Raw genomic sequence first — 20330 nt, 5'->3', positions numbered from 1 at the left:
CAGGACCGTCATCTGCATTTTTGCATTGCCGACCGGTGACGGTCCTGAACCGTCCTAACCGTCCAATGTACTTACCCGATCGCCGTCGTTCCCCCGGCGGCGATCGGCGGTGCTCCCGGTGTGGGGAGACTGCCTGCAGCCCAGACAGTCTCCCCATGGCGGTTTAGGACCCCTGTGGCCATGTGATCGCCCAACAGGGCGACCACATGGTCACAATAGGTGTCCTAGTCTCTGCCTGCAGGGGGACTGTCTGTGCTGACAGGCAGTCTCCCTGCTGCTGTAAAATAAAAATAAAAATTAAAGTGAAAGTTAATAAAAAAAAATATTATTATATATGTGTATATATATGATATATAGACATATATTATACCTATATAATATATGTCTATATATCATATATATAATGTCATGCTAAGTGTATTTTTATATTAATATGTACATATATTAATATAAAAATACACTTATAATTAATTTACACACGTATATATATAATATATATAATAACTATATATATTGTATATATATATTATTATAAAATACGAATAATAAATAATTAAATAAATTAAATTAAAAAAATTAAAAATAATAATAAAAATTTAAAAAAAATTATATATCTATATGAAATTTTATTCTAACTGTATTTTGATATTAATATATATATATTTATATCAAAATACACTTAGAATGAAATTGTATATATATCTATGTATATATAAATAAATAAAAAGAATGCAAATTATTCATATGTCCATATACAAAATTACATAAATAATTATATAAATATACACGTAGACTTCAAATATATAAATATGCATATATATTTAAATTCTACGTGTGTATTTATGTAATATTTTTACATAATTAAGTTATTTTATTGATTGCAATTTAAGGGACCTGCCTGCCAACCCAGGCCGAAAGTCCAGAGAATTTAATTTGCTATCACTGTATTTTACCCTGTAACGTTCTACGACACCCTAAAACCTGTACATGGGGGGTACTGTTTTACTCGGGAGACTTCGCTGAACACAAATATTAGTGATTCAAAACAGTAAAACATATCACAGCGATGATATTGTCAGTGAAAGTGACTTTTTTTGCATTTTTCACACACAAACAGCACTTTTACTGATGATATAATTGTTGTGATACATTTTCCAGTTTTGAAACACTAATATTTGTGTTCAGCAAAGTCTCCTGAGTAGAACAGGACCCCCCATGTACAGGTTTTATAGCGTTTTTGAAAGTTACAGGGTCAAATATATGGGTCAAATATTTTTACATTGAAAATGGCCAGGTTGGTTACGTTGCCTTTGAGAGCATATGGTAGCCCAGGAATGAGAATTACCCCCATGATGGCATACCATTTGCAAAAGAAGACAACCCAATGTATTGCAAATGGGGTATGTCCAGTCTTTTTTAGTAACCACTTGGTCACAAACACTGGCCAAAATTAGCGTTCAATTTAGTTTTTTACTTTTTTCACACACAAACAAATATGAACGCTAACTTTGGCCAGTGTTTGCGACTAAGTGGCTACTAAAAAAGTCTGGACATACCCCATATTGAATACCCTGGGTTGTCTACTTTTAAAAAAAAATGTACATGTGGGGTGTTATTTAGCAATTTATGACAGATAATAGTGTTACAATGTCACTATTGATACATTTTAAAATTGTATGTTTTGAAACCGCAATATCCTACTTGTACTTATAGCCCTATAACATGCAAAAAAATTGCAAAAAGCATGTAAACACTGGGTATTTTTGAACTCAGGACAACATTTTGAATCTATTTAGCAGTTTTTTTCATTCGCTTTTGTAGATGAGTAAAAGATTTTTCACTTAAAATTCAAAAAACTTGTATTTTTTTCAATTTTTCATCATATTTTTTCATTTTTTTAAAATTAAATTACATGAGATTATATAAATAATGGTATGTAAAGAAAGCCCCTTTTGTCCTGAAAAAAACAATATATAATTTGTATGGGAACAGTAAATGAGAGAGCGGAAAATTACAGCTAAACACAAACACCACAAAAGTGTCAAAAAGATGCCTGGTCGCAAATGTACAACATCGCAAAAAAAGTCCGGTCCTTAAGGGGTTAACATTACTTAAATGACAAATACAAAAATGTTTAGATTTTTAGGAATTATTCTAAAATTAAAGACTGCAGATTAATTTCCCCCCTGGACAACCATAATTAGTACATCTTGTTGGGTTTCTTTATGTAGTTTTTACTTTTCACTATGTGTGCTATGAGCTGGCATGTCATACTTGGGCTTATCACCTAAAAAGTGAGCTGCTGTGCATTGATTATATTGTTGAATATGAATAAAATCATTGAATTGAAAAAAAAAAAATCTTCAAATTTAACAATTTTACTCATGTTCTCCAAATCGGATGTATTGACATCTTTTTAGCAGTCCCACCAAGTCATAAATACAACCTTAAGAGTTGGTAGTGTAAAGATCATCCATCCGTATCAAGAAGAAACCTAACACAGTTGCAGTTTGCTCATATAACTACTAGGACGCTCTTGATAACTTTCAATATGTTCAATGGTCTACCTGAATGACCCTAAAAATATCTGGGTGCCGGGCAAAGCAAATACCTCTGGCTGTCAGACACCCATAGTAGACAGTTACCATCAGAAGCTCTGCTTGCTACATAGTAATATGCATACTAGCAATGGGTGCTGTAGGGTGATATATTAGTACCTGCTGTTTATCTGTTCACTTACAACAAATTGAACAGGTTGACTAGTGTACAGCTATCCTGCTTCTCTAGCAATAGACACAGACAGCATGGAGTCTCATTCCCTTCCTTTCTCACTGAGTAAAAAAACAACTGTGTCTTGGTATAGATGCTAATGTTTTTCCTAGCATGCATGCTTGTGTATACAGTGAGGGGGGGAAAGTATTTGATCCCCTGACATGCAAATCAATTTATAACTTTTTTTGACATGCATTTTTTGTTTTGTTTTGTTATTCTGTCTCTCTCTGTTAAAATACCCCATACCATTAAAATTATAGATTGATAATTTCTTTGTCAGTGGGCAAACGTTCGAAAGTAGCAGGGGATCAAATACTTTTTCCCTCACTGTATGTCTAAGGGTGTGTGCTAGGGTGTGTCTGTGCATGAAGGATAGGGTGTGTCTATGTGTAAGTGGTAATAAATAACCCAACTTAATGTACTTAGGACAAGGGTAGGCAACCTTTGGATTGTACTGTGACAAAACAAGATCTTAAAATCCCTTGGAGTGCGGTCCTATTTTTTTAAACTGAGATGTGCATGTTGCCGTATTCTGCTTGTGTTATTAATGGGTGCTGCAGTTGCTTTGTAGCACTGTATTTGTGCATATTTGGGATTTTTTATTGTATATGTTCATGATTAGATTGTTGTATTGTGTATGATACCAATGAATGTTGACTGTGTATGGGTGCTGCTTGTGGAATTGTGTGTGTCTGATGATATGTTTAGTGGTGTTTATAAGTGTGAGGCGGCTTGTCATATTGCATGTGTGAGGCTTGTGGGGTTGTGTGCATGTATGTGGATTGTCAGTGGTGTTGTGTTTGTAGGGACTATGTGTGGGCTGTTTGTATTATTTGTTGGGGTGAGGATTATTCTGCAGCTCTGTATATCTAGCAGTGTGGGTTGCTTCCCTGGGGTCCAGTGGGGACCGGGCTGGCCAGGTACAGGTCAAGGGCAGGAACTTCGATAGCTGCTGCCGGCTGCTCTATTACATTGTGGATTCTTGTTCACACATGCTGGGAGAATGTTTTCTGAGATTACTTCCAAGTGCTACCAGTTTTACAATTTTTATTTTTTTCATAAATTGAGGGTTGCACCTGCATTAACCGCTCGGCTTGCACTAGCAGATATCTGAAATCTCACTGGGACTCCTGATAGGCCAGAGTGTGTTTGACTTTGGCAGCCTTGAGTGCCGTGCAAAGGCAACTTAAGTGCCATGTATGGCACATGTGCCATAGGTTGCTGACCCCTGATCAGGGCCGGCTCAATGATATTTGCCGCCCTACGCAAACAAAAATTTGCCCCCCTCCCCACATATGCTCTGCCCACCATGTGACATCACAATGCCCCACCCATATGAGCCAACACCAGTGCTGCACACAGTGTCTTTTCTCTAAAAAAGGCAGTGTGTGTTTACATTAAAAAGCCTGCCGGGACAGGCTATAGAGACCAGAACCACTACATAAAGCTGTAGTGTGCATTTAATGTGAGGTAAATTAGAGATTAGTTCCAGTAATATTATACTGGATTGCCTACTTACTACCAGATGAGGATGAGCTCAGGTGATGATGATGAGCTCAGGCTGCAGTCTGGCTCCACTGGTCTAGTGTAGAAGGCTGTTTGTAACAATGCTCACAAAAATCAATGAACAGGAAGTAGCTCTATTTTTTGGAGCCCCTTACACAGCTCAATGTCTGGGACCCCAGGGCCTGACCGTGAGTATGCCTACAAGGCCCACCCATAAGTCCACCTACATAGCCCACCCATGAGTTCGCTCACATGGAGTGGAGTGTATATGTGTTGGGGATGTGTTGTGTGTTATTGTAGAGGATGTAATGTGTGTGTTCTTATGGAATGTAGTGTACAGGGATACCAATTTGTGTAAGGGATGTAGTGTGTGTGTATAGGGGATGCAATGTGTGTTTGTGTGTAAGGAATGCATTGTGTGTTTCTCTCTCTGTGTGTGTGTGTGTGTGTGTGTGTGTGTAAGGGATGCATTGTGTAAATCTGGGATTGTATGTGTAAGAGATGCAAGGAGTATGTTTCTGTGTTTGTGTGTAATGTAATGCAGTGTATGTGACTGTAAGGGGTGCATTGAGTGTGTGTAAGAGATGCATTGTGTTTCTGTGTGTGTGTAAGGATGCATTGTGTATGTGTGTAATGTGAAAGAAAGGGTTTGTGGGGTAGGATAGGGGATGAGAGGGGAGCAGCTCTTTATTTTTATTGTATTTACTTTGTTAATATACTTTTTTGTATTTTTTTCTTTAGGTTTTGTGTCTTACACCCCCTTTAGTTTATCTTTTATAAGCCCCTTGTGTGTCTCTTACCCCTCCTTTTTGTATGTTTCCTACATCCTCCCAACCCCTTTGCATGTCTTACTCCCTCAAGCCCCTTTGTGTCTTACTCTTCCCAGCTTCTTTGTGTGTCTCTTTTACCCCTCAGGCTCCTCTGTGTGTCTCCCTCACAAGTGACTGTGTGTCTCTCCCCTGAGCCCCTCTGCATGTCTCTGTCTCCCCTACCAGCCCCTCTGTGCTTCTCTTTCACCCCTTCCTCAGCCTCTCTGTTTGTCTTACACTCCCCCTGTCCCTTAATGATCTCAATTACTCCCAACGTCCCTTAGTGGTCTCCTTTCATCTCCTCCCCCTTACCCTTAGTGGTCTCCTCTTCTCCCCCTGTCCCTTAGAAGTATCCACTCCTGTCCTTTAGTGCTCTCCCCTTCCCTCCTGTCTCTTAGTGATCTCCCCTCCTATTCCTTAGTGATCTTTCCTCCCCTCCAGTCCCTCAGTGTTCTCCCCTCCCCTGCTGTCCCTCTGTGCTCTCCCCTCCCCACTGGTCCCTTAGTTCTCTCCCTTGCCCCCATGCCCCTTAGTGATATCCCCTCCCCTCCAGTCCATTAGTACTCTCCCCACCCGTCCCTTAGAGCTCCCCGCTCCTTTCCCTTAGTGATCTCCCCTGTCCCTTAGTGCTCTCTCCTTCCTCCCCTCCCTTAGTGTTCCTTTCCCTCCTGTCCATTAGTGGTTTCCCCCACCCATAGTGGTCCTCTACTCTAATCCTACCCCCTTAGTGGTCTTCCCTCTTCCCCACAACGTTAGTGGTCCTCTCTCTCCTCCTCCCCCCCCTCCTGCATCTCCCCCCACTCTTAGTGGTCCTTCCTCCCCCCTTCTCTTAGTGGTCCTACCTCTCCCCCAGCCCCTTAGTGTTCCACTCCCTTTCCTATTAAAGTGGTCCTCCCTCTCTCCCTCCCCCTTAGTGGTCCTCCCTCTCCCCCAAATCCTTACTGGTCCTCCCTCTCTCCCAAACCTCTTAGTGGTCCTCCCTCCACTCTCCCCCCCTTGTGCCTCCTACCTATCTTTGTAGCGTGGCCGGGTGGCGCGGGTGGTGGACCCAGTACAGAAGCTTCTCTACCCAATAGGAAGTGCTCTCTCAGTGAGCATTTCCTGTCAGTCTGTCCGGGTACAGGAAATAGATGCTGTCTCATCGACCGGCCACGCTACACTGAGTGACTGGCAGGAGGGGGTTCCATCCGGCCGGGTCACTCAAATCTTGCACCCCTGAGCCGGTGCGCCCTAGACGCCCTAGTCGCCTATAGGACACGCCGACCCTGCCCCTGATGGATTCAGTTGGTGAGATAGTTAACCAGATACTTTTATTAATCCGTTTAGATTGGCAAATACCCTGTCTGTAACACTCTCCATCACACTTGGTTGTATGCAAGTTATCATGAAATGTCATTGAAAAATTAAATTTCTTTGAAAACTTACAGAATAAAGCAGGAATGGAATTTCATGCTGGAATGTAGGAACAAAGGAATACCACAGTCTGTATATCTAAATAATGGGTTTGTAGACACTGAGCTGAAGATATTGGAACAGAATGAAAGAAAGTATCGTATTGACAAACAGGATCTATCTCTTAATGGGAAAACTGAATCAGATGAATTCATTTTTCAGCTTAATGGCGAGCACTGGGAGGTAAGCCAGACATATGAAACACTTGTAACATTTTAGAATTAAGAGAAAAAATATTAAAGTTCATCTAAAAACAACCATTGTCTTTATTTCATACAAATATATAGGTTTAGGTGTTTATTTAGAATTGTATATTTGTTATTGTAAATATGTACACCTTGTGTATTCAAAATAATTGAAATGATAAAGTAAAATTAAAATGATAAAGTAACATTAAATACCCAAATCTACCTTTAATCTTAATTTGTTTGGCTTGATTTTAGGTAGAATTTTATGGAGATTTTAAAACAAAGGTGAATTAGAAAGTCACCTGCTGAGCTGCATTACCTAAGGCTTATTTACTTGTTGGGAATTCTACATGAATTTAAACTAGATGTCAAATTTTGGGTCACAATAGCTGAAGTGGAAGTCAGTTATATTTTTCGTTCAGCTATTTCATCATAAAAATTGAAACTGAAATTCACTTTGAATTTACTACCAACAATTCACACTTTAGTAAATAGCCTTGCCAGTTATGGCAGTTATATGTTGTTTAGTACGTAAAAGATATACAAGGGCATGTACTTTTTAGAAGAATTGACTGGCTAAGAGAATTGTCTGTTTAAAAAAGTTAGTAGTGGCTTTAAAGATTCAAATTAGATATTATAGGTAGGACTTGGTCCTGTAAGTCTACCATCTTTGTTAGTGATGGTGAAAGCTTTTGAGTCTGAAAAAATGAAACAACAAATGAAAATTGGCGGTTTTGGGCTCATTCTTCTTCCATCTTGGTAATCTTTACAATAATTTACTATAAGATGTATGCCTTTGCTAGTAATAATGCTATAACAATGTATAGGACATTTGCATCTTTTCAAAGTAACTTGTGCGTGACACAACCAGTATGGTTATTTTGTAAAATTGGTGGAAATTAAGTAATTTCAAAATGAATTTAAGATTTTAGCCCAAAACGACCAAACTGGAAAAATTCTTTAAGTCATCTATTTTTTATTTCAGCTACTTTGGCTTCAAATTTTGAAGCTCCCTTTGAATTTCTTACAATTCACTTTTACATAAATAACTCTTCAAGTACTTGAAAAATTTAATGAAATCCATTTTATTTTCAGAATTGAAGTCGAATAGTAAAAGTGAGGCAAAAATTTGTTGTGTTGGAGAATTTCTACAGTTCAGATCTTTTTCTACAGTTCATATAGTTTTTACATTTAGATGTAATTTGCACACTGTATATTTTATTACCTAATCGTTCTTCTTGCACATTATTCTCACATTATTCCCAAGGCAGATCCACCCTAAACAGTTTAATCAGTTCTTAACAGCAATTTCAAGCACGCTCTGAGAGGTCTTACTCACTTACATCAAATTCACTCAAAGAAATATCCATAATATCCAATTTCATAAAACATTTCCTCTACTCCGACCACCCACCCTGGTCTCTGCGGTTATATAGCATGCCTTTTAGGGGATATTCCCCAATTATTTCCTCAATCACATTACATCTTAGCATCGATGCAAATGCTTTAACCCCTTAAGGACACATGACATGTATGACATGTCATGATTCCCTTTTATTCCAAAAGTTTGGTCCTTAAGGGGTTAAGGCACCCTGTCAATTACCCTTTAATGTCTCCAACTCCCTCTTATTTCAAGTCCCCATCTTTATATTGCAATCTCACTAGCTATATAACAATACTTTGTATAGAAAAGATGTAAATGCTACATCTAAGCTCACAGGAAAGGCAGTCTATTCCCTTTGATTAGTTTGCCTATAGTGTACTGTAACTTCCCCCGATTGTGCAGTGCTGGAGAATATGTTGACACTTTATAAATATCAGTAATAATAATATTAATAATAATAATAGCAATAATACAATTTGTCTCTACTTCTAAAAACACATTGGCCTTGTGATTTGGTCAAATACTTATTTTTATTGATAATTTTGCAATTAGATATACAATACAATTAAAGAACAAAAATAATAAAACATGGGAATATAAATGTAAGCACTCATCCGATAATATACAATGAGTATATAAACACTTTTACAAAAATGAAATAAAGTATTCATTAAGTAAAATGCCTTGTATGTCATTCTTTACAGCTTGCATAAAGAAATTAAAAATTAATAATAATTAAAATGTCCGGTCAAGTAAAGGCCATAGTTATAAGTGGTACTGGTGTCTGATGTTTTGATTTCATAATGCCCACTAATGCATCAAGTTGCTAGCTGCATCAGATGGTTTTCTAAGGGTTAATGTTTGCTTTCAAATAGAGACTATAATATTTCCCTTATTGAAGTAACACTAGTTGTCTTCCAATGACAGGGATCCTTGTGTTGAAGAAATATTTACTGTGCTGAGCACCTTTTCCAAAGCAATCGTTTTGTGCACATTTTCCAAAGACATTCCTGAAAATAACCTTGAATATTTAGATTTGTAAAAAAAAAAAAAATAACTCACAAAGCTGTTTATTTCTAAAAACAAAACCCATTTCAAAGTAATTTTTTTTTCCAGGAGGCCATCTTGAATGCTAGAATATATACATCCTTGCAGTGTTTGCTACAAGGGTTCTTGAAAAAAAACAAAAAACTGAGTTTATTCTGGGATTCTTCTTAGACAATTCATTGTTAGAGATATGAATCAAAGATCAGGGACTCCCAAAGAACAAATACAATATCTGCTAGCTAACTCCAGGTCAAGAGTGTCATAATGATCAAGGGTCCTTTTTTCCTTCAGATCTTACTTCATTATGTACTAGTAGCATAGCAGCTGGATATGAAATCCTGGGAGCATCATTATCACAATATTGACATGGAGCTAGCTGGCAGGTGTTACACACTATCTAAAAATATGTTATGGACATTGTAAAATAAAATCGTATACCCAATTAGATCAAAAACACTTTTAAAACCGTTGCTTTGAAATTAATATTAAAATATATATAATGTGATTATTTTGTGTCAAATTTTGGGATCTTAATAGATTCAGCATCCATAAAATCTATTCACCATAATTTCGAGAACTTTTTAAAAATGTATTTTAGCATCCTATTGCTAGCAATAGAAGCATGGCATGCTCACCTATCTGGGACTGAGAGGGTTAAAACTGGAACTATAGGCTAAAGGATTGGCTGTGTTTAATGTTGTCATGTCTAGTACTTTAAAGCTTTTTGTGTAAATTATATCACTTCTTTTTGTTTTGTTTTTTATAAATTGGATTATGGATAATATGTGCCTTACCCATTTTAAAAGTTAGTGATGTGTGATTCTCACATTTTCTCTGCATAATAAATGGTTGGAATAGATTAAGCTTGTGGCTCTGATGTGAACGGAAATAGCTTTAGGTAGCAGCAAGACACACGCACAAAACAGATAGTTCACTCTACCCCATTTGGCTATATCATCATGTTAATCCTTGAATAGAAATTATGTATAATAATTATGCTAGTCATAACTGAGTTCATAAAGCAATCAGCTTCTCCTGCCATTAGCCTTTTTTAATAAGTACATTTGCAATCTCCTGCTCTCTATGAATAGAATCAGTAAAATTATAACTCCAAGATGAGGAGTGTTATAACTCTAAGAGGAGCATCTTCCAAATGTATAATGGAGTTTCACTGAAAGTTAGAAGCAAGTAATATTTTTATTACAGTATTGATTGTGATGAATTGAAAATGACTAAGGGCTTTACGAACTTAACAGTTAATTGTGGTGAAACTAAATTTGAATTTAAACAATTATTTCAATGAATTTAAACTCTTACGTTGAAATAAACTACATTATGAATATACCTAATTGGCGAATTTTGCTAACTTTTCTACATTAGCCTAGACTTGGTATATTCATGAATAACCCTTGAATTCCCAGTATTTAGGCCAAAATAGATCATTTGGAAGTTTATTCCACTTCACTTGTTTCATTTCCCTAGTTTTGATTTTTCTGTTTACCACTATTACTGTGCAGTAGTGATGTCGCGAACATAACATTTTCAGTTCGTGAACGGCGAACGCGAACTTCCGCAAATGTTCGCGAACGGGCGAACCCGGCGAACCTCCAAAGACTTCAATAGGCAGGCAAATTTTAAAACCCACAAGGACTCTTTCTGGCCACAATAGTGATGGAAAAGTTGTTTCAAGGGAACTAACACCTGGACTGTGGCATGCCGGAGGGGGATCCATGGCAAAACTCCCATGGAAAATTACATAGTTGATGCAGAGTCTGGTTTTAATCCATAAAGGGCATAAATCACCTAACATTCCTAAATTGTTTGGAATAACGTGCTTTAAAACATCAGGTATGATGTTGTATCGATCAGGTAGTGTAAGGGTTACGCCCGCTTCACAGTGACAGACCAAACTCCCCGTTTAACGCACCGCAAACAACCGCAAACAGTCCATTTGCACAACCGCAAACTCCCCATTTGCACAAGGTTGGATACCAAGCTAGCCATATACCGTTCCTTGTCCTCACTGATGTCATTGAAGGTCTCTTCCTCCACCCAGCCACGTGCAACACCAAGGGTCCCCGAAAGGTGACAACAAACCCCCTGTATTTTTGTTTTTTAAATGTACACTACTGTTACACCAGATATGAGTTGCACTGGTGTGACACTGTGCCCTGGCAGGCCCTGAAATGCACACTTGTGAAGGAAACTGACTACTATTATTTCACAGTCAAATTTCTAGTTTTTTTTTTTTTAATGTACACTACTGTTACACCAGTGATTGGCCCACGTCATGCCTACGCCCCCAAAATGTTCGTGTGTGGGGGTGCTGGAATGACGTGGGCCAATGGGAGCCTGAATCAACTTTTGGCTTCCACTGCCCCTTTAAGAGCGAGCTCGTGACTCGAGCCGTGCTCCTAGTGCCAGGCGGGCCCCGTGAACGATCATGCAGTTTTCGTACGATATTCGTTAATATTCGTTAATAAACATAAAACTCGTTTTAATTAGGGAACTGTGAAGAAAAGAGACATCAGCTAACCTTTTCTTCTATTTTATGTGTATTTAATTTCCCTTTTCTGCCTATAGTGGATTATTCGTTCGGCAGTTTGCAACTACCGAACCACGACCTCCCTCCTTGCTTGTTGTGATCTGAAGCACCGACAATTAAGTGTCCCCTGGGTGGCCGCTGTTCGTATAGCCGAACGCCACGAGGAAAAGAAAATGGCGGCCATCTTGTTCGCACGAGGCGAGTCAGCGGGACTTGGTTGTCGAGTGTCTGGAACTAAAATCGGACACTCGACAGTGCGAAGTACCGCTGAAAACTACCGAACGGCCGGTTCTCCCACTTGCCGAACACCCAGAAGAGCGGCATTCGGTAGTTATGTTCGTATGAACCAGGGGAACAATCGCTCCTATGAGCCAGGAGGGTATTTTCGGTAATTTTGACCGCTTTCACCTTTTTCCCCAATTGACCAACCCCACACACTGAATCCGTGGAACTGTTTTGGGCAGGAGCCTCGTGTGTGGTCGGTAAACTAAGACTTCCACACTTTTTAAGAACCCCTGAACCGATCTGGGTGAAATTTGGATATGTTTGCCTCCCAGATTGGGGCTATCAGGGGATATGTATTTTGTGGGGATACCTTGTGGGGAAAGGGGTGTTCCAATGTTTGGGTAAAATGTGAACCCTCTGCCTGGAGATAATTGATTTAACCTTTAACTTATCTCACTATCTTCCAGGCAGAGGAAGGGCGTGTATTAAGAAAATACTGTACAGTGATTGGTGATATGTTTGTTTGTTTTGGGAGGTCCTCTTGCATGAGGATCCCCATAAAAGCCAGCCTGTTTCAATAAAGCTTTAGTTCTGTTACACCCTTCATGAAGTCTTGGCTCATGTTTGGGGAAAGGATACTCTAACTACTGGGAAGGATTGTCGGGAAGCTGTATTCATCTCTACCCCCTGCTGGAGCTATGATCACTTATACTCAGCAGCTGGAAAAGGAACAAGGGACCGCAGCACCATCCCCCCTGCAGGTCTTAACAGGAACATAGTTTTATGTATCCGTTTTATTTATTCAATTCATTTGGTTCAATTAAATTACTGTAACCAACTATGTTCCCTAATCCCTAAATACCGAATAGCTTCAACCGAACTCAGTATAACCATTCGTTTCAAATTTTGTACATTGATCTAACAGCATGGCATTGAATGCTGTATGTCGTTTAATTTACAACCTAAAACTCCCGAACTAACTCCCGAACCGTCAAATGTGCGAACGCTGCCAATCGCATGAAAATGTATTGGCACTATCAGTAAACTACCGAACACCACTTACTATAGTCATTCGCATATCGAATGACATTGCAAATGCAATGCATTGCTTTTGCTTAGTTTCTTGGGCTCATGAATCATCATGCTTCCCTGACAGGTGGTATTGGAAACACAGTTTTATTTTATAAGAGAGTGGGAAAGTAGGAGGCAATTAAATAGGCTTTTACATACTGCCAGAAAAAATGGAAAAAAAAAGTATCAACTCAAGGCAGTCCTTCAATGCAAAAGCTATCCAGATTTTCTATAGGCCAGCCATTCAGCCATTTTGGAGCTAAGCCAGCCCACCACCCTGTCAGCCATTTTAGGCACTTTGATAGGGACCTTGCCAGAAGTGGTCATGTCCTCCTCCAGCTCCTTAATTAACTGAGAGATGGATGTGGATACAGTGGAGGGGGGCATTGGCCACTCTGGCCAGGAGGAAGGAGAAGCAAGTGGGAGAAGCATGAAAAAGCAGAGACTGCCAAGGATTTTAAAAGGAGCAGTTCCTGGGCGGAAGAATAGATACGCTGATAGCTTTCGTGCAGAGGAGAATACAGTACTGGTAAACAAGCTTTGCCAGTACTACCAATGTATGTTTGGGGCAGCAGCCAAAAAGACTTCAAGAGCAAAGAAGGACAATCGGTGGAGGAAGATTGTGGCAGCGGTGAATGCTGGTGGAGGGAACAACCGCACCCAGGAGGTGGTGAAGAAACGGTAAGTGCATTTATATTCCTAAAAAAAAATTTTCTTTATGCCATGTTTTTTTAAACTTATTTTTTTCCTCCATGTGCTTTTGCTACACACCACCACCAGTGGCAGCTATGCTTTTAAAGTCTTTTAAAAGTGAGGCTTGGGTCACTTAAGCACATAGAGGGAAAAAAACACCATGTGCAGCTCAGCTTTAAAGGAACACTATAGTGACAGGAATACATGTTTGCATTCCTGTCACTATAACTGTGAAAACACAGTTTAACCTCCCTCTCAGCAATGTAACTGTAATTAAAGGGACACTCCAGTGCCAGGAGAACAAATCGTTTTCCTGGCATTGCAGGTCCCCTCTCCCTCCCACCCCCACCCCAGGGGGAGACTGATTGTGCATGCGCGGACGCTGGCGGGGTGAGACCTAATGCGCATGCGCGGCAATGCTGCACATGTGCGGCAATGCTGCACATGCGCATTAGACCTCCCCATCGGAAAGCATTGAAAAATGCTTTCAATGCTTTCCTATCGGGGTTTCAGCGACGCCACTAGAGGAGGAGTTTATGAAAACTGCAATATTTATTTACAGTTGCAGGGTTAAGGGTAGTGGGAGTTGGCACCCAGACCACTCCAATGGGCAGAAGTGGTCTGGGTGCCTGGAGTGTCCCTTTAACTACTCATCCTTATAGCAGAGCTGTGCTTTGCCTCCTTGGCTGCGATTTTCATAATTGACAAGATCAGCAAATCCAATGCTTTCCCATAGGAAAGCATTGGGAGGCTGTCATGTTGAAAAATGCAGCTGTTCTATCAGATATCTATATCTATCAGATTTCTATATTGATGTCACTTCCGGTGCCCCCATGTCACCAGAAGTGACGCGAGATCAGCTGCGCGCTAGCAGGCCCGAGGTATAGAATTCTGTTGGAGGTACCGCAAGCATGTGTGCCGCCTCTGATGACACTCGATCAGCTGGGCCTTTAATCTGAAGGGTGTACCGCCCATGCGCTCGGCACATCCTTCAGCTATAGAAATCTGATGGGTGTAATGCGCATGCGCGCAGCCCATCCATCAGATATAGCAATCTGATGGGTGTGCAGCACATGCGCGCAGCACATCCTTTAGATATAGCAATCGGATGGGTGTACTGTGCATGCGTGCAGCACATCCATCAGATATTGCAATCTGATCTACAAATCTGACAGATTTCTGTACCACAGCTTTCACTGTGTAGTAACATACACAGTGTAGGTGAAAGTGGTGTTAAATAAGGGAGATGCACGGTTAATGGGGGTGACACACAGGGACAGGGGATTAATAGGGGTGTAGCGGAGAGCCGATCTTGCACAGCTATTCTCCACTAGAGATCCCAGTGAGGCTCAGGAACAAGGTGATGTTAAGTCCACAGGCAAGGTTTCCAGCAGGTAGAGTAATACAGCAATATCCCCATCGCAATCCCAATAACTGGACGACACACAGTTTCAGGAGTAGAACTAACTAGCTTTATTTCACAGTTCCTTATAAAGCCCTCTCCCATGCAAGGGAGGAGGTTCTATCACTTAAGACATTATCCAATCTACAAGCAGTAACCTCCCACAGATCTCCTCCCCTCCTCTAGCATCATAATCCCCTTATCGTGTACACAGTTTTCCCCGAGTTTTGGATGTACCCTAAATACTTGGGGTACATCCACAAATCCAACATCCCCAGATAGCTCTATTCTGGGGGACCAACATACTTTAAAATTAGCCCATTCGGATAAAGCGTTCGGGAGTTATGGGACTTTGAAGTTTGGACCGACCGCAGAGGTAAAGTATCCGAAAACAGTTCCATGTATTCTGGCCCTGCGGTCGGTCACAAACAGGCGAATGCAAAGGGGTGAAATATTACTGTTAAGTGGCCTGACGGGGATTCGGATGAATCCCCTAGTTTGTGGGGTTCTTTCTACCGAACGGCGGGCCGTTCGGTAGTTTCCCCACAAAGTATTAGGAGTCTGGAGGTCTCAGCGGTGTTTGCCTAGTCAAGTGTCCGATTTTGGTTCCAGACACTCGACGGCAAAACACCGCTGTTCGGCAGTCCAAGATGGCCGCCGCCACGTGTTCGCATCCCGAATGGCGGCCACCCAGAGAACAAAGACCACACTGCATGAATAGGTAATTACCCGTTTGCAACATTGTTGCAAACGGTAATTGAAGGCACACTTTACACAGGGTGGTCTGGTTGTTCGGTAGTTTCATTCCCTTGTTTTATTTGAATGATTCTACCGAACAACCAGAGGAATACAGTTCTTTATATACATTTAACTGTCAATATAACCGGATGCCATGATTTCTATACATGTTCACACACATTAAACCAGCAATATGACTAAATACACTTATTCTCATACATGTTGTGGGACAGCCCGGTACCAATCCGCTACACTGCTCCCCCTTGCCCACAAGCCGGCATACACAGTCTGATCCAACACGGATCGGCTTGGGGATGTCCGGGGGCTCACGGATCATTTCTCTAAGTCAGTTTGTCTTGACAACCCGTCAGCATTTCCATTCTGCTTACCCGGCCGGTACTGGATATTAAAGTCAAAAGGCTGTAGCGCCAAACTCCAGCGCAGCAGCCTGGCGTTGTCCCCAGCCACCCGGTTCAGCCAGACTAACGGGTTGTGATCCGTGAGCAAGGAAAAGGGCTGTCCATATAAATAGGGTTGCAGTTTCTTTAGGGCCCACACCACAGCCAGGCATTCCTTTTCGATGGCGGCGTAGCTTACTTCTCGAGGTAACAGTTTGCGACTGATGTAAGCCACTGGATGTTCTCCGCCATCGGCCCCGACTTGACTCAGTACTGCCCCCAATCCAAACATAGAAGCGTCTGTGTGAACAAGAAAACGTTTAGTTGGATTGGGAGCTGCCAAGACAGGGGCATTTATCAGTGCATTTTTAAATTGTTGGAATGCCTGCTCACACTCCGGGGTCCAGTTTACTTGGCGGGGAAGGTTCTTACGTGTCAGGTCAGTGAGGGGTTTGGCCAGGGCGCTATAATTGGGAACAAACTTCCTGTAATACCCTGCTGTCCCTAGAAACGCTAAAACCTGGGTCTTAGTCCTAGGGGTGGGCCACTGGGCTACAGCCTCTACTTTGGCGGGTTCGGGTTTCTGTTTACCGCACCCTACTCTATGTCCCAGGTATTGTACCTCAGCCATTCCGATACTACACTTGGCCGGCTTCAAGGTCAAACCTGCTTCCCTTATCCTATCTAGCACAGCTCCTATGTGAGCTAAATGTTCCTGCCACGTATTGCTAAAAATGGCAATATCGTCCAGGTAGGCACAGGTATAGTCCTGAAATCCATCCAGGAGTCGATCCACCATCCTTTGGAAGGTGGCTGGGGCGTTTTTCATCCCAAATGGCATGACCTTAAACTGGTACAAGCCAAATGGGGTGACAAAGGCCGACTTCGGGATGGCGTCTGGGGCCAGGGGGATTTGCCAATACCCTTTACACAAGTCAATAGTGGTGAGGTATTGGCCCCTGGCCATTCTGTCCAGTAACTCGTCTATCCGGGGCATCGGATAGGCGTCGGATACAGTCTTCTCGTTCAATCTCCTATAGTCCACGCAGAAGCGGGTCGTACCGTCTCGCTTTGGTACGAGGACTACAGGAGATGCCCAAGGACTGTCTGAGGGTTCAATCACCCCCAGTTGGAGCATTTCGTCGATCTCCTTACGCATGTTTGCCCGTACCGCTTCTGGAATGCGGTATGGCGTCTGGCGCATGGGTAGTTGCCCTGGGGTCTCGACCCGGTGAGTTGCCAGAGGCGTGTATCCAGGTACATTAGAGAACGTGTCGCGTTTCTCTTCTAATAGTTGCTGTACCTCGATCCGCTCCTGTGGGCTCAGCCGATCTCCCAGCGCAACCTCCCCTAAATCCCCGGACAACTGCCCATCCCCCAGCAAATCGGGGAGGGGTAAGCTGTCAAACTCTTCCGTGTTAGGGGCACAGATGGCGGTTACCTCCTCAGTACGCTCGTGGTAGGGCTTCAGCATGTTCACATGGAGCATGCGTCGCCCCCCAGTCCCTGTGCAGGGGCCGATAATATAGGTGGTATCACATCTTTGCTCCACCACCTTATATGGGCCCTGCCAGGCGGCCTGTAACTTATCATGTCGGACAGGTTTTAAAATTAGTACTTTCTGCCCGACCTGAAAGCTACGGTCCCTGGCTCCCCGATCATACCATGTACGCTGGCGGGTCTGGGCCTCCTGAAGGTTTTCCCTTACCGTCTTGGTCAACGCTTCTAGGCGGTCCCGAAAGGCCAACACATATGGTATGATGGGAGTGCCATCTGTGCTCCGGTCTCCCTCCCAATGCTCTCTAATAAGATCTAATGGGCCTCGGACCCTCCTTCCAAACAATAATTCAAACGGGGAGAACCCTGTGGATTCCTGCGGCACCTCCCGGTATGCGAATAGGAGGTGCGGCAGGAATCGTTCCCAGTCCTTGTGGGTCTCTGCGAAGGTTCGGAGCATCTGCTTCAAGGTACCATTGAATCGTTCGCAGAGCCCGTTCGTCTGGGGGTGGTAAGGGGCACTGATAATAGGCTTAATGCCACAGATCCTCCAGAGGTGTTGGGTGAATTCTGCGGTAAACTGGGTACCCTGATCCGAGATAATCTCCCTGGGTAATCCCATCCGGGAGAATATCCGCATGAGGGCATCCACGACCGTCTCAGCGTGGATGTTGGTCAGAGCCACTGCTTCTGGATACCTGGTGGCATAATCTACTACCGTTAAAATATACCGTTTTCCTGACGGGCTAGCTTTATTGAGGGGGCCTATCAGATCCACCGCTATTCGGCTAAAAGGTTCCTCTATTATGGGTAAGGGGTGAAGTTTAGCCTTCCTGCGATCCCCCCTTTTTCCCACTCTCTGTCAGGTATCGCAAGTCGTGCAATATCTGCGTACTTCCTGGCTAATCCCTGGCCAGAAGAAACTCTGGGTTAGTCTGTACCTGGTGCGACTAACCCCTAGATGTCCGGATAGCGGAATATCATGCGCTATCCGGAGTAATTCAGCCCGGTACCGCTGTTGTACCACTAATTGTCTCCTCGCTATCGGGTCTAACCCCGTAATCTGTTTGCTTGTTTCCCTGTACAAAAGTTGTTTATCCCAGATAAACCTCTCTCCCTCCGCCCCGGGGGAACCCGTGCCAACCTTGTCCCTATACACCTGAAGCGTGGGGTCTGTTGCGACTTCAGCTACAAATTCATTAGGTGGAGCCCAGGGGACACATTCTAGAGGGGGGGTAGGGCTGCTTACCTGGTCCTCCGGCAGTGTGTTGTGGTCCTGGGTGCGGGCCTGTTGTCGGGTGACTACAGGGTTGACCTCCCCTGTGGTGGGCGACTGGGGCTCAAAAGCAGAAGTGAGCCTCCCCAGATCGTTCCCCAATAAAACCTCCGCCGGTAAATGCGGCATCAATCCCACCTCCACTTCCCCTGCCCCCGCTCCCCAATGTAAATGTACCCTTGCTGTAGGTAGCCGGTACACTGCTCCCCCAGCTACCCGGACGGCAACAGTTTTGTTCAGTTTTGCCTGATCTGAAATCAGGTGGCTCTATACCAAAGTGATGGTGGCTCCCGAATCTCGTAATCCCCGGACTGCTGTACCATTCAGATATACCGTCTGTCGATGGTGCCGTAGATTATCCACATTGGCCTGGACAGGATCTGCCTCGTGCAGTACCTCCCATTGTTCCACAGTAGTAATGGGGACTGCGGAACCATACGGGGTGGTAACTAGGTCCTGGTAGTGGTGGGCTGCGGCCGCCCTGGGTGGAGGTGGGCCTGGACGAATCCAGGTGGAACGGTCCCGTAGCTGTGGGCATTCCCTTTTATAATGTCCCCACTTCTGGCAGTGATGACAGGGGCCAGCGGTGGGTTGTCGGAACCGGGGCTGTGCAGCGGGTGGTGGTGGTGGTGGTAGTGGTCTCGGTGGAGCTGGGGTGTAGGTGGTTCCCCCGAATGTTTTAAAGGTTGCTTTTGGAGCTGCAGGTTTTTGTGACCTGCGTGCATCCAGGTAGTCATCCGCTTTCCTAGCAGCCTCGGTGAGGGAAGTAGGGTTTCTGTCCCTTACCCATTCCTGGACCTCACTGGTTACTCCCTCATAGAACTGCTCCATCAGCAACATCTGTATTACATCCTCCATAGAACGTGCCTTGCTAGCTTGCACCCACCCGAGTGCTGCCCCCTGTAATCGGCATGCCCACTCTGCGTGCGAGTCCTTCTCTGCTTTCTTTAGATCCCGGAACCTCCGCCGGTATGCCTCGGGTGTTATAGCATACCTGGCGAGTATAATTTCTTTCACTTTACTGTAATTCCTTATTTCGTCATTAGGTACAGTCCGATATGCCTCTGCTGCCCTCCCGGTTAACCTTCCGGCCAAAATAGGTACCCAGTCCTCTGCGTTAATTTTATGCAGTGCACACAGTCTCTCAAAGTCTTGCAGGAAAGCGTCTATATCTTCCTCTGCCTCCACATATGTTTTAAAAGCCTGGTACGGTATTTTAGGCTTACCTTCCTGTGGCACATTAATTGCAGAGCTTTGTTCTGGTGCCTGTGTCCTTAGGATGAATTCTTGTACCTCGGCCATTGTCCTGGTAACAATTTCTGCTGGG

At 43.0% G+C, this 20330-nt stretch overlaps 1 protein-coding gene across 2 annotated transcripts in view; it reads left to right on the top strand.

Annotated features, from left to right (window-relative positions):
* LRRC2 (leucine rich repeat containing 2) overlaps positions 1–20330 on the top strand; it is a 356803-nt gene that overhangs the window by 93280 nt on the left and 243193 nt on the right. For both annotated transcript variants that reach the window (XM_063457177.1, XM_063457176.1), the window contains exon 3: positions 6515–6722. In XM_063457177.1, coding sequence (XP_063313247.1) covers positions 6515–6722 — 208 coding nt within the window. The remainder of the gene's footprint in view (positions 1–6514; positions 6723–20330) is intronic.

Source organism: Pelobates fuscus, chromosome 5 (genome assembly GCF_036172605.1).
Source record: "Pelobates fuscus isolate aPelFus1 chromosome 5, aPelFus1.pri, whole genome shotgun sequence".
Classification (NCBI taxonomy): Eukaryota; Metazoa; Chordata; class Amphibia; order Anura; family Pelobatidae; genus Pelobates; species Pelobates fuscus.
The sequence above is the reverse complement of the archived record's forward strand: the minus strand, read 5'-3'. Positions and strand labels throughout refer to the sequence as shown.